General features: G+C 39.0%; 1 protein-coding gene across 1 annotated transcript in view; it reads left to right on the top strand.

Moving 5' to 3' along the window:
* The window catches only part of BAZ1B (bromodomain adjacent to zinc finger domain 1B), a 73,437-nt gene that overhangs the window by 44,173 nt on the left and 13,641 nt on the right, over window positions 1-15,623 (top strand). Inside the window, exons 8-13 of the mRNA XM_047839123.1 lie at window positions 2,138-2,276; window positions 2,766-2,896; window positions 4,904-5,009; window positions 6,204-6,302; window positions 9,371-9,548; window positions 11,484-11,666. Of these exons, the coding sequence (XP_047695079.1) occupies window positions 2,138-2,276; window positions 2,766-2,896; window positions 4,904-5,009; window positions 6,204-6,302; window positions 9,371-9,548; window positions 11,484-11,666 (836 nt within the window). The remainder of the gene's footprint in view (window positions 1-2,137; window positions 2,277-2,765; window positions 2,897-4,903; window positions 5,010-6,203; window positions 6,303-9,370; window positions 9,549-11,483; window positions 11,667-15,623) is intronic.

Here is a 15,623-nt window from a genome sequence, read left to right as displayed (position 1 = left end):
TGTGTACTTTCCAGTTTTAAAGTTATATATATAGTCATTGTGTATATGTATATAATATATATGGAATAATTGTATATATATAACTATTATATACGTGTATGTATACATATGTGTGTGTGTGTGTGTATGTATATATATATATGTATGTAATCACACTTTAGCTGTGTTTCACCAGAAATGTAATGATTTCTTCTTGAGTTTTCTTTTTAATGGTTTTTTAAGTTAAAAAAAAATGTTTACTTAATTTTTGAGAGAGACAGAGTGTGAGCAGGGGAGGGACAGAGAAAGAGGGAGACACAGAATCTAAACCAGGCTCCAGGCTCTGAGCTGTCAGCACAGAGCCCAACATGGAGCTCGAACTAATGAACCATGAGATCATGACCTGAGCTGAAGTTGGATGCTTAACTGACTGAGCTACCCACGCACCCCCCTCTTTTTTTCAGTTTATTTATTTTGAGAGAGGTAGAGCCTGGGCAATTGAGGGAGGGGCAGAGAGAGAGGGAAGGAGAATCCCAAGCAGGCTCAGCACTGTCAGCATGGAGCCCAATGCTGGGCTAGAACTCACCAACCATGAGATAATGATCTGAGCTAAAATCAAGAGTCATGAGGTGCCTGGGTGGCTCAGTAGGTTAAGTGTCCCGACTTTGGCTGAGGTCATGAGCTCATGGTCCACGATTTCAAGCCCCAAGTCACGCTCTGTGCTGACAGCTCAGAGCCTGGAGCCTGCTTCAGATTCTGTGTCTCCCTGTCTCTGCCCCTCCCTCATTCACGTGCACGCGCTCTCTCTCTCTCTCTCTCTCTCTCTCTCTCTCAAATAAGCATTAAAAAAAAAAGTCAGATGCTTAAACCGCCACCCAGGCGCCCCTCTTCTTGGATTTTTGAAGTGTTTCTTTCTGTGTGTTATATTTATCTTAACACAGGACAGAGGAAAGGCAGTTGATATTTATTTATTTATTTATTTATTATTTATTATTTATTTATTTATTTATTTATTTATGGCACTCTTAATTGATTTAGAGAAATAAGGGACAGAAACTGTTAATATTTTGCCAAGGCCAGTACTTGAATTAGAATTCAGGTCTTTCAGTGTCTCCTTCAGTTCTATAGCCTCTGAAACTAAATTTGGTCTTCTTTTTATGACTTGCCCTGAGCTTTTATTTGTGGCCGTAGGAGAAAGAACTTGTATTGTGATGAAGCCATTACTGTTTTCATCATTACCTTTGTACTTATATTTACTGTAATCCTTGTTGCAAACATAGTTCCATTCAGGAGAGCAAACTTTGTTAAAGGTAACAAGTATCATGTTGGTTTTAAATAACTGAGATTTGTCTTGTTTAAAGTAACATCTGTAGATTGATGTGTTTTCCAGATTCTTATCATACTGTAGAGGCTGTCATTATTAGAAGATCAGTGTTACAAATTCTGGCCTTGTAAATAGCAGCACTGTATACTTACTGTTTCAAAATTTGTGACAGTTATAGAAAAACTGAAAAGACAAGATTACTGAGCTGCTTTTGTTGTTGAGAGAAATTTCTGGGTGGATGAATGATCGGGAATAAATTGAGTAAAACTTCTTTTTTTCATCTGTAACAGTAGTAACTTGCTGAATAACCAACCCCCGAATGGTATTCAGTATGCAGTGATGATTATTATCCACAAGTGCTTGCCTGCCCGCCCTTGATTTCTCAGTTCTTTTTGCTTGTCACCAAGGCTAATAAGCTGAATAATAATCAGCTTCCTCAGTATCAAAATATGTTTTCAAAATAACTATTCTGGTTTTATTCATTCTCATAATTTTGAGGATCAATTAATTCCCTTTAGGGACTGTTTTAATGTTCCATTTTTAATTATTAATAGAATTAATCTAATTTGATTGTTAAAATTAGTAAGAAGTTACATTTTGAAGAGAAAAGATTTTGCATTGAGTCGATGGTTGCGGTATCATCAGAATTCAAAGGACATAGGGCAACCAGCCTTATAGCACATCATTTCTTATAACAGATCAGAATCAGGAGAAGGAAACTAATAAGGTTTGACAGAAAATCGACTTTATACTTTCTACTGTGTATTCTACTTAATTTGTAAGAATGGAATTTATTAGGGAAAAAAATCTAGTTGATTCTTTTATCTGTAACAGTGAAACTAGAACGTGAAGCTGAAGAAGAACGAATACGAAAGCACAAAGCAGCTGCTGAGAAGGCTTTCCAGGAAGGAATTGCCAAGGCAAAGCTGGTCATGCGCAGGACTCCTATTGGTACAGATCGAAACCATAACAGGTAAGTTACTAAACTTAATTTTTATTATCTTCTAGAGCTGTTATATTGTTCCTAGTTATGAAACTGCCTAAAGTACCAAGAATAGACAGGCTTCCCTATTTATGGATTTCAGAAACAATTGCTCTTCACACATTTATTGAATATTTTCTGTGCCACATGCTAGTTACAAAGTTAAGACATGACCCTGTTCTTGAAGATACTACAAATATGAAACTTAAATTATTGTGATTTGCGAAATGTAATTCAAATAGAGTTTATTAAAAATAGCGATACATTTTGCATGTGTACATTGTGTGGAACCTAAACAGAAATATTAGAAGTTATAAAAATTACAGCTTTGAATCTCAAATTTCAAAAATGTTGGTATTCTGTGCCTTACTTTATCATTTGTATCTATCTGAATTTTCAGTGATATTGTGTGATCATCTCTACTAACAGTCATGCTCATAATCTGTCATTGTCTTACTAATATATGGTTGTGATTTATAGATACTGGCTCTTCTCAGATGAAGTTCCAGGATTGTTCATTGAAAAAGGCTGGGTACATGACAGCATCGACTACCGATTCAATCACCGCAAAGACCGTGCAGACTCTCCTGATGAGGATTACTGTCCCCGAAGTATGTATATATCTACCAGTTCTTTTACCCTGCTTGAGTAGGGTCATTAATAAGGACTGTCTTTTCTCTGTCACTTTTTGCATTTGAAAGAATTCTTTATTGTCTTCTTAGGTAGATGTATTTGAGTGGGATGGGAGAATGTGAAATGCACGGGAGAAGGAAGGAAACTAACATTTGATTACCAATTTTGTTCCAGGTATAGTGTGAAAAGAGCTTGAATATTAGGATATTTGGGTATTAGATTTTATACAAGTAGTCTTCAAACTTTGTTCCTTAAAAGTCTCTTTGTAGGTACCTTAATGGCTGGAATTGAGGTGAAGGGGCTAAGAAGGCAGTTACACATCTTCCAAAACTTACTTATTCAGTATTTATAGAGCATCTTGTGTGTGCCAACCAATTTTTCATGTTTTGCTACAAGATAGCAAACACGACAGATAAGGTCCTGAATGTCATTTAACTAAAATTCTAGTGAGGGAAACAGCAAATAACTAAAAATAAGTGACGGAGAAAGGGTCGTAAAGGGATACTGATGTTCTTTTTCTTGATCTGGGTTCTAGTTACACGGGTCTATTCAGTTTGTAAAATAAATACAGAGGGGCACTTTTTTTCTTGAGGTATATATTGAATATATATTATATATAACAACATTTACATATATAATATGTATAATATTTCAAGAAATTAAAAGAAAAAATTTTTAATGAAAAAAACCAAATGGTGAGGTTAAGTCAGGATTTCTCAACCTTACTGACATTTTGGGTGAGATAATTCTTTGTAGTTGGGGGTCATTCCTGTGTATTGTAGGATATTTAGCAGCATCCCTGGCCTCAGTGGACTAGATGCAATAGTGACAGCCAAATATGTCCCTAGACATTGCCACATGGCTCCTGGGAGGCAGCGTGGCTCCCAATTGAGAACCCCTGGGTTAAATGATCTGCAAGCTTCCTTCTAGCTCTACTTTCTACGACCTAATGCACATTACTTCTCAAATATTAGATCATTATATTTCTTGGAGAGATTTTTGTAAAATGCAGTTTTCCTTCATTTTAGAGAAACTCTTAACCCAAACTTAAAATTCAAAATTGTTAAAGAAATTAATATATAGCTCAAAGTTTCACAGGTATTTTCATATTGCGCATTGTATTAAGTGTTAGATTGTAGTACTTAGTAGAAAGATCTAGTTTTAGTAAACTTTGTAAATACCCACATGAGGGCAGTTGTATTTGAGAGCAGTAAATGTGAAGTCCGGATCTTCAGATCTGGGGGAGAGTTTCCAGCAGGAGGAGAGGCTGATTTTATGATGTTCAAAAGCTTAACGGCTGTCTTTAGAAATCAGGTTTCCATAGTTCTAGGTCTCAAAAGAGGATGGACATCAGTCCCTTCACTTCCAGCGCATCCTGGCGTACGTTGTTGCTTCATGCTCCCTCATTCAGGCATGGCACGGTCACTTCAGAGTCACTTGACTCAAGACTACAGGGTCATGTGTTCTATTGCAGGGAAGGTGCCCGCAGGGTAAAGAGGGCAGAATGGGAGCAAGGGACAGGAGCCACGAGAGTATTAGTACAGGCTTCACATTGGCTTAAGATCTGTCTGTATTCATGTCCTAATGGTAGATAGGAGCTGGTTTACAAAAAAGTTAATCATGTTTGACATTTGAAGCCTCCAGGGGTAAGTTTATGGTTTTATATGTTTCAGTTGTCTCTACTTCACAACAGATGTACAAGAAGTAAATTGTTTGATAGTTATTCAGTGCTCCCATTCCATTCTAAGTTGCCACACTCTGAACCTTGGACTGTGCAGCTGTTCAGCTGCATAGAGAGCAATTATCTCAGATGATGTGCTGTACATAAGATGTTTAAGAGAAACTAGCACCTGCTGTACATTGGCTATATTCAATATGCAGCATCTGTGTTATTAGTTGTTGGCTTTGGCACTGTGTCCCACTGAGGTTTGAAAGTAGGAATTGGGGATTTATTATATTCAACCAAATGTTTTAATTTTTTTTAGGTAAGAAAGCAAACCTAGGCAAAAACGTAAGCATGAACGTACAACCTGGCCCATCAGCAGAAGTTGCTGTGGAGACCACCATACCCAAACAAGGACAGAATCTATGGTAATGTGAGCATTTATCTGGTTGCTCTATTTTTTTCTTTTTTCACGTTAAAATATTTTAGGGACACCTAGGTGGCTCAGTCGGTTGAGCTTCTGACTTGATTTTGGCTCAGATCATGATCTCACAGTTCGATTGGTGAGATCAGGCCCTGCGTCAGGCTCCGCACTGACAGCGTGGAGCCTGCTTGGGATTCTCTCTCCCTCCTTCTCTGCTCCTTCCCTGATCACACGCCTGTGTGCACATGTTCACACTCTCTCCCAAGATAATAAATTAAGAAAAAGAAGGAAAATATTTAATATAGTGATACCAGTGATTATTAAGATCATTTTGTATGACTTTGATTTCTTGAATATGTAAACTCATTGCTTTAAAAGCACACTTTTTTTTTTTTGATAATATATTTTTTCTAAGCTTTGGAATTTTATTTCCCCCTTATAAAGTAACTGTGTATGTTCTATAATAGATCTTATGTTACGTTGGCAGTGCTTTTAATTCTGGGAATAGATTTAGGATTTTCATCTTTATTAATTTTTTTTTTTAAATTTTTTTTTTTTTCAACGTTTATTTATTTTTGGGACAGAGAGATACAGAGCATGAACGGGCGAGGGGCAGAGAGAGAGGGAGACACAGAATCGGAAACAGGCTCCAGGCTCTGAGCCATCAGCCCAGAGCCCGATGCAGGGCTCGAACTCACGGACTGCGAGATCGTGACCTGGCTGAAGTCGGACGCTTAACCGACTGCGCCACCCAGGCGCCCCTCATCTTTATTAATTAAAGAATAAAATATTGTATACATAGTAATAATCTTTTGTGTCAGTTCTCTTTCAGGCAGGGAGCTAGGTTTTGAGAGGGTCCCTTTCACTTTGTGATTGCATTAACTGTTCCACCTCTGATCCACCTTTTGGTTTAATGACCTTGTATCTTTTAGTTTTGTATATAAGTTTACTCTTTTGAAGGTGTGTGACAACTGTGCTTATTAACTTTATAAAATTTGTCTATTTTAGTAGGAAACATTGGCTTCAATATTCTAGGGTAAACTTAACATTACACTTCATGGAAATAGTAAATTATTCTACTTGTAAGCAAGTTTGGAATTCTCTCCCAACTCCCACCAACAACCCTAGATCTCTGTAGATCTCTTTCTTAGTATTTGATTGTTTTTCAGAGTCACTAGGTCTGTTTTGCTCCTTGCAGGTTTTTATGTGATAGTCAGAAGGAACTGGATGAGTTGCTAAACTGCCTTCACCCTCAGGGAATAAGAGAAAGTCAACTTAAAGAGAGACTGGAGAAGAGGTAAGGACTTTCATCTTGCTCCTCACAGCTTCTCTTCAGCATTTAAATATCTTAGGGGATCTTTGTTTATTCATAAAAGCTGTTAAAATACTTTTTTAAAAAAAATTTTTTTTTTTAATGTTTATTTATTTTTGAGACAGAGAGAGACAGAGCATGAACAGGGGAGGGGCAGAGAGAGAGGGAGACACAGAATCTGAAGCAGGCTCCGGGCTCTGAGCTGTCAGCACAGAGCCCAATGCGGGGCCTGAACTCACGGACCGTGAGATCATGACCTGAGCCGAAGTCGGACGCTTAACCGACCGAGCCACCCAGGCGCCCCAAAATACATTTTTTAAAAGTGTCTGTAACCCTTTAATGTCATTGTTGCTTGGTATTTTCTTGACTCCTGCTTATTTGGAAAAGTCTGCTTTTAAGCTTTAACGTATGTACAGGGTGGCAGGGTTATTTGTTGATTAGTGTGTGCCGTGCAGCTAGCTGAGGTCCTCATTGTGGTTAGGCATCTTTGCAAGGTCAGTGCCACATCAGTTGGCATTCGGAAGTATTCTGTCAATATTGAAAATAGCCAAAAAATGCAAACAACCTAAATGTCCTTCAGCTGACGGATGAACAAAATGTAGCATCGCCGTAAATTGAGCGACAAAAGAAAGTACTGGTATATGCTACAACGTGGCTGAAACGGTGGAGTCAAAGAAGCCAGATAAACAGACATATGTTTTAGGATTCCATTTGTGTAAGACTTTCAGAATAGACAACTCCATAGAGACAGAAAATATACAGGTGCTTTCCAGTGGGTGGGGGACGGGGAGAATTGGGAGTGACTGCTCACAGATGTGGGATTTCTTCATGAGGTGATGGAGGTCTCGGAATTAGGTAGTTTTGATGGTTCCACAACATAAAAGCCACTGAAGTGTATGCTTTACAATGGCGAGTTTAATGTTAATGTGAATTCTGTCTTAAAAAGCCCCTCAAAACAAAAACTGTCTACATCTGAGATTTGCTAGTGTCCGTCCTGCTCTAGCCGTTGTTCCTGTCAAAGACAGGGCAAAGTTTTGGCTTAAGGCTGCCTTTAGTATCAAGTGCACGCTTTCATGGTTTAATTTAGGTTTGGTTGAAGAGAGAAGGAAAATACCATTCAGTACGTTGCAAGTTCTCCAGACTTTTGTGAGTGATGGTGGGTACAGTATACTAGTTTTAGTCTCCTACTTAATGTGGAGATTAATTAAAATTGCATTCTGAATCATGGTGTTTTAATATAGATATGATCAGGCAAATTAAGAAAGACAAGGAAAAATGTCAATACATAGAATCACAAAGGAATATAGTTCTGTGACTTCCCTTCTGTTTGGGTAAAGTATTTTTGATAGTTGGAATTAAAAACAAAAAAACTTTTTTCTTTTGTTGAGCATTAAAAAAATCTCACATCTTGTTTTGCTGATTTTGAACTTTTTAAAGGCTATCAAGCATATGTGGTCTTTGAGATGTAATGTTTTTTAGTTAGCATTCTTATACTAAAAAATCATTGTGTTTAAGTGAAGTATAGTTGATATACAGTATACTAGTTTCAGATTCCATCCGTGATTTTTATAACTGAACTCCCATCATTTTCCTTTCTATATATGATTCTGTGAATTTGTGTAATCTTTGTGAATCTAATTTGTCTGTTCTCTTGTTGGTGGTTATTTGAATTTCCTTTGGGTGGCCAAGGGGATAAGGGTAGGATAATGTATCACAAACCATTTGAGGTTCAAATTTATAAAACAAAAATGTATATGCTCTTTTCAAGAAAATAAGTGATGGAGGATATAGAGTGTGCACTCAATTATCTCAATAAAAAAGGAATTTAAAAACAAAATGACAGATACCAGGCCAACTGGAAACAGAGAAGTGAAGTTTTTTGTTATATCCATCAACATTTATAAAAGATAATCATATACTCAGCCACAAAAGCAATTTCAACAGATGTAAGGGATGCCTGGGTGGCTCAGTTGGTTAAGCGTCTGACTTTGGCTCAGGTCATGATCTCACAGTTTGTGAGTTCAAGCCCGGCATTGGGCACTGTGCTCACAGCTCAGAGCCTGGAGGCTGCTTCAGATTCTGTGTCTCCGTCTCTCTGTGCCCCTACCCGTTCATGTTCTGTCTCTCCCTCTCCCTCTCCCTGTCTCAAAAATAAACATTAAAAAATTTTTTTTAAAAAGTAATTTCAGGATACATTCTCTGATCAGATTATGATAAAGTTAGAAATAAATTCTTTAAAGATAACCAAAGGATCTTAACTGAAAGCTAAATGTATTCCTAGATAACGTATCAAAGAAGAAAATAAAAGGGAATTCTAGAAAGCAAGGAAAGGGAAATCCTTTGTAAGAAAACCCATGGGATACAGTGAAGGTTGTATTCAGAGGAAAATAATATGAAAAGTGCTTGGAATGAACGAAATGGAAACTTAGTCTAACTCAACGGAGATGACCTTGAGCTTTAGTTTTCATTTTGTTGTAAGAAGCCAACAGAGAAGAGAGTCTGCTGCTGGGACTTCAGCAGGTTAATCTGTAGTGTGAGAGTGAACTTGAAGGTCCTTCTATAGGGTCTCTGCTCAGTTTCATGTTTTTTTCTATGTTGTAAGGAATTCCAGGCAGGTGATTTAAAGTTATCTCAGGTTGGTAGCAATTCCTGGCAGCTGACATGAGCTGCATGTGCATAAGCACATTCTTTGTGGAGAAGTAAGCTTCAAACCAGGCCTCAAAGAATTTCCACAGGTAGAAATCCAAGAAACTCAAGGTAAAAAGGTCAAAACAAAACCCAGACCAGGAAATGTGAATGAGAGCCAGGTAAAGCAGTCCACTTCAGATACTGGGATTATCAAATACAGAATAAAAGAAGGGTGTTTTTAAAATGAATAAGAAAAATTTGAGAATTTGTGCAAGAAACCGTGGGTCTGAAGAAACACCCAGGAGAGATAAAAACAGTCTGAGTAAGTCTTCTAGAAATGAGACCTGCCATTCAAGTCGTTGAAATTTATAGACCGTTTTGAAATGTTCCTTTATTTCCCCTTCCCTCTACCCCAACTTTTCTAGGTACCAGGACATTATTCATTCTATTCATCTGGCCCGGAAGCCAAATTTGGGTCTAAAATCCTGTGATGGCAACCAGGAGCTTTTAAACTTTCTTCGTAGTGATCTCATTGAAGTTGCAACAAGGTTACAAAAGGGGGGACTTGGTTATGTGGAAGAAACATCAGAATTTGAAGCTCGGGTAAGAACATAAACACCCAATGAAATCTGTTACTTATGTAAACTCAATTCGGAATTGTGCCCTGATGCTCTTGACTTCCCCAGATGACCCCGGAAATCACATGTGGGTTTGTCCTGAAAGACCTGTAGAACCAAAAATTCTCTGTGTACATGTGGTATTTTTTCTTTGATATCTGGAAAATCTCATCATACACTTAGATCCTTTGTTCAAAAAGAGTTTTTCTATTTTTTTTTTTAAGATGTTATTTTTAATCTCTACACCCATTGTGGGGCTTGAATCCACAACCCCGAGATCAAGAGTCAGACACTCCACCAACTGAGCCAAGCTCTCCAAAAATCTCTTTTCTATTAAGTTGAATAGAAAACTGGTTTTGGAGTCACAGTTCTGGAACATTGCTTAACGTATCTGTTATTTAACATTCCCATGTAATTGGTGCCTATGCTTTAAGGTCTGAAACATGTTTGTGTATTCCCATTTGTCCATCCTTGTCACTGATTGGCTCAGAAGGGTTTGCTTAATGTTGGGTAGCACTGGTGCTGGTGAATGGATACATTTCAAGGCCCATTTACGGTCTTGTCATTTACTGCTACAAAAGACTGTCACGTGCTGTGGATGAACCAGTTCAGGAGACCCCATGTTCACGTGAGGTAGGTTTAGTATACCACAGCCTGAGAGAAGATTGGAAAATACTATCCACCAGTTGTTGTAAAGTGCTTTTTACTGATTTTAAATGATAAAGTCCATATAACTCCAAAGGTAATAACATTTGTGGGTCCTTTCAAATTATACGTATGCATTAAACATGTATTAGTTGTGTGATTTTTTTATGAGCAGTTTCATCTTTTCTCCCCATTTTTCCTAATTTACAAATACATTCCATTGTTCTCCGTCTTTATATTACTTTGGTGTACATAATAACGGTAGGAGTTGATAGGGTAGATGTCTTACAGCCAGACTTCCATATTTCTGTGTCTTTACTATTAGAATTAGTAAAACATATATGCAGCTTTCTCTCCTTTTATTTGTTTGTTTGTTTGTTTGTTTGTTTGTTTATTTATTTATTTATTTATTTATTTATTAAAGTAATCTCCATGCCCAGTGTGGAGCTCACACTCCCCATCCTAAAATCCAGAGTCTTTTGCTCCACTGACTGAGCCAGCCAGGCACCCCCAGCCTTTTCTCTGTAATTTGGTTATGAATGCGTGGCACATTTCCTGAGAAAAAGGATTTAAACATCTTTGTTGTTCTTAATGATGTTTTTAAAGAATTCTTCAACCCTAAAGGATTTTGCCAGTTTCAAAATCAACATATACTTTTTTGTTTATTTAGCAAATATTTATCCATTGCCTGCTTTGTGCCAGACCCAGGCTCACACCTTGCTAACATCGGGTTGCCATCATTCATCTTTATTTCTTTGTTGTTCTAAAATGCTATCTCTAATTGACATGTTTTGTGTGACTGAGAAGGTAGTGTTCACTTAAGCGCATGCTTTGAATCAAAATGATTTCCTTATCCAGGACATAAATGAGAGGCTTAGGTGAAAAAGTATGGAAAGCATATTTACCTGGCTTACATAGTTTGTAAGCCGGTGGGTCAGGTAATGTTTATTTTCCTTCTCATTTTCTCTCTGCCTTGAGACTGCAGTTTGTACATAGTAGGTACTCAATTGCTGAGTGAATGAATGACTTCTTGAGTGGAGCAAGTTTCAGCATCCCGTGGGTCCCATTGCCAGGGAAAGTAATAAGTTGCTTTTCAATGTATAAACCACGCACTGAACTGAGGCACCGAGGTAAATTCATGCTATGTGACCCATTTGGGGCCCAGGTTGATTTTAATTTAGTTGAGGATAGTCTCCTCGCATCTTGGCCTTTCATTCATTCTGGTGTTTCCATCTTGGCCTTTCATTCATTCTGGTGTTTCCATCATTTCCTGTAGGTGATCTCATTAGAGAAACTGAAGGATTTTGGTGAGTGTGTGATTGCCCTACAAGCCAGTGTCATAAAGAAGTTTCTCCAAGGCTTCATGGCTCCCAAACAAAAGAGAAGAAAACTCCAAAGCGAAGATTCAGCAAAGACAGAAGAGGTGGATGAAGAGAAGAAAATGGCAGAGGAAGCAAAGGTATTTTGTTCATGAAGATGCAGTTTCATGACTGTGGAAGAGTGCGGTCTGGTTTTAAAATGGTCTCACCCTGTGATTTTACCTTCTGTAAGCACTGTTCCTGCACCAGTGGTCCATTTTTATCACTTTCACTAAATTTTGTGGTTTTCAGATTCGTCTGTGGAGCAGAGCTGGATAATGGCTCAGAGTGTCCCCAGCCCCTTTTGCCAGAGCTGATTTCTTTTTAAAAGGTGGTAGCAGTTTTTAAGTTTTCAAAAATGGTAGCATACTCGTAATGAGCACTTAGTCATTTTAGCCATTTCTATGCTCTTTGTCAGTTGTGTGTCGAGTACCTACAGTATTATGTAGCCATCTCCCCTGTCCATCTCCAGAACCTTTTTACCTTTGCAAGCTGACACTCTGCCCCTTAAAGACTGAACTACCCATTTCACTCTCCCCTCGATCCCTGGCAACCACCACTTTCTTTCTGTGTCTGAATTCAACTAGTCTGAGCACCGTTACATAGAAGTGGAATCATGCTATTTGTCCTTCTGCGACTGGTTTATTTAACTTAGCATAACGTCTTCAAAGCTCATCTGTGTTATATTACGTGCCAGAATTTCCCTTTTAAGACTGAGTAATAGTCCATTCTGTGTATATACCACATTCCATAGTCATCCGTCCATGCACACTTGGGTAACTTCCACCTTTTGGCTCTAGTGGGTGATGCTGCCATGGGCCTTGAGAGCTTGCTGGGAGCCTCTAGCAGGGGAGTGCCACTGTATACCCTTGACTGAAGAATGGTCCTGCTCTATGGGGGAAGGTTCAGGAGGGCTGTACAGTGAGGGAGGAAGGATACACTCAGCTAGCCCACCACATGTGCCAGATCCATCCTGGAGAACTGGCATGACAGATATTGCAGCCGGTGGCCCTCACATCCAGGAATGCTGCTTTAAACACCAGTGTACAGCTATCTGTTCTAGCTCTTACTTTCAGTTCTTTTGGCTGTATACCTAGAAGTAGAATTGCTGCATCATTATAGTAATTCTGGTTAATTTTTTCAAGAACGGTCATGTTTTCCATAGAAGCTGCACCATTTTACATGCCCATCAGCAGTGCACAAGGGCTCTGATTTCTCCGCATTCTTGCCAACACTTGGTATTTTCTGTTTCTTTGGTTGCAGTCATCCTGATGGGTGTGAAGTGATCTCTTGTGGTTTTGATTTGCATTCCCCTAATGATTAGTGATGTTGAGCAATGTTTTTGTTGGCCTTTTGTCTGTCTTCTTGGGGGAAATGTTGCTTTGAGTCCTTTGGCTGCTTTTTAATTGGGTTGTATATTTTTCACTGTTGAGTTATGTAGGTTCTTTATATGTTCTGGGTATTAATCCTTTTATCACATGTGTGATTTGCTAATATATTCTCGCATCCTGTGCGCTGCCTTTTACCTCGCTTGGTGATGTCCATTGATGTGTAAAAGTTTTAAAGTTTGACAAAATTCACCTTACCTGTTGTTTCTTTTGCTGCTTCTGCTTTTAGTGTCACATCCAGGAAATATTGCCAAATCCAGTGTCAACAAATCCAATGTCCTTCCCCTCTGTCTTCTACAGGTTTTAGAGTTTGAGCTCTTACACTTAAATCTTTGATCCAGGGGCACCTGGGGGGGCTCAGTCAGTTAAGCACCTGACTCTTGATTTCGGCTCAGGTCATGATATCGTGGTTCATGGATTCGAGCCCCGCGTTGGGCTCTGTGCTGACAGCGTGGAGTCTCTCCCCCTCTCTCTGCCCCCCCTAGCTTGTGCACACGGGTGTGTGTGCGCGCGTGCTCTCTCTCTCTCTCTCAGAAAAATTAATAATTAAATGAATTTTTTATTCATATTGAGTTAATTTTTGTAGAGTAAGGGTCTACCTCAGTTTTTTGCATGTGGATATCCAGTTTTTTTGGTTTTTAAGTTTTAAAAGTAACATGCTCATTGTAAGTAAATCCAGTGTGAGAGGTACCGTAAAACATGAAACCACTCCTGTCCTGGTGTTGCTCCCCAAGGATATCAGTCTTTAGTACTTTGGTGTGTTTTCTGTATACATATGAAGATAGTTTTATGGCAGTTGTACAGAATGGAGTCATCTGCATAATGTTCTGCGATTTTTCACTCCTCAGCATAATCTCTGTCTGTCTGCTTTCAGTCCATATAGATCCACATGACACTGTTTTCTCAGTATCTTAATTCCTTACTGATGAAATGTCTCTGGTTTTTCTTTATTAGAATAATTAGCTCCATTTTTTTGTTTTGTCTATTAGATTTCTGCTTAAGATTACTTAGGAAGAAAAGAATTTGAAAACACTACATGAAGGGAGTGGTCCCAGGCATTATCCCATAGAAGAACACTTTTCCCTGTTTTTGATTTTTCTCCACTCCCTCATTTCCTTCTGTTCACAAACATCTGATAAAGACTTGCCTTGTGCCAGTCGTGTGGGAAGTCTGGAGGTCATGGTGATGAGTAGAAGCCAGAAGTCCTTGCCCTCAAGAAGTCCCGCTGGCATGGGAAGGATGGTCTTGGTGGCATCCGAGCGCTGATGAGAAAGTGCAGGAGCCAGCCTGCCTGTGAGAGGTACCTAGGGCAAAGCGGGGCCGGAGGAGAGGCCATGTCAGCTGGGTTTTGAAGAATAAGTAGGAGTTAATCCAGTCATGGAAGGGCACATAGGCTTCGTTAGATTGAGCTGACATTGGCTTTCTCCTCACGGGCCAGCTGGTCCTTGTTTTCCCTCCAAATTGATACAGAACACAGAATGAGTTTATTCTCTAAAGCTCCTCAGGTATTTGTACACTGTTGTCAAGTTACCCTCCGTTTCTTCCTCAGGCCAAGGGTGAAGCATGATAAAAGGATGCTTTTGGGAAGGAGGTAAGCAGAGCTGAGAGCTAAGATTCAGTCCGATAAAGGTTTAACTATTTTTTTTTAATGTTTTTATTTATTTTTGAGAGAGAGAGAGAGACAGACCGCGAGTGGGGAGGGGCAGAGAGGGAGGGAGACACAGAATCTGAAGCAGGCTCCAGGCTCCAAGCTGTCAGCACAGTGCCCGACACGGGGCTCAAACCCATGAACTGTGAGATCTTGACTTGAGCCGCAGTCGGATGCTTAACAGACTGAGCCACCCAGGCACCCCAATAAAGGTTTAACTGTTAATTCATGACTTAGATTCAAACACTCCACACATGTTGGTATCTTCCTGGGATTTAGTTCCCACTTCTCTGTGTTCTTTTTTGATGGTGGCACGGCATTCAGGTAAGCTTCTAGATGAAGTCTAAGATGTTAGATGGTTAATAGTCTCCTTTGCTAAGTCTTTTCTCATTAGGCCTCAGTTTTAGCCTTGCTGAGTACTGCATGGGCTTTATTTTTAACTGTATCCAGAAGAGTCTCTTTCTTGATGTGATGTTCCCTTGACATTTCTTTGCCAGTAACAGTTTCTCATTGCGCAGCAGTAGCTATAGAATTCTTGTCAAAAGTTCTTTTTTAATATTCCTCCCCATAGCAAAGTAACCTCTTTTTAGCTTGTCATATGAGACTTCATTCTTAACTTGATCGGGGAGGAAAATATGAGCGTTTTGCTGGTTTAACCTTGGGGCCCAGACACATGGTACACAAATGGAAAGCATGGAAGAGTTTCTTGGAAAATCAATTAGGTTGCCTACTAAGTAGTTCAACAATGTTCTCCATTAAAATGGCATTATGCCCTGCCTGCAGTTCCCGACCAAAGGTCAGCTTTGCCCCAGCTCTGAAATTTTCCACTGCCCTTTGCTTTGAAGGTTTCCACTTAGCACAGGCTAGGGTTTTTCAGCTGGCACTAGGTGGTTGCTTGAACTAATACCAGTCTTTAAAATGGGCTTCAGTTTCCTTACTTATAAAAGTAGATGGTTTCTCGAATCCCTTTTTGTAATAGTTGATGATTTCAGATATTTAACGTTTATTTATTTATTTATTTA

Source organism: Prionailurus viverrinus, chromosome E3, assembly GCF_022837055.1.
Source record: "Prionailurus viverrinus isolate Anna chromosome E3, UM_Priviv_1.0, whole genome shotgun sequence".
NCBI lineage: Eukaryota > Metazoa > Chordata > Mammalia > Carnivora > Felidae > Prionailurus > Prionailurus viverrinus.
Note: the sequence above shows the minus strand (reverse complement) of the source record. Positions and strands in the feature narration are given on the sequence as shown.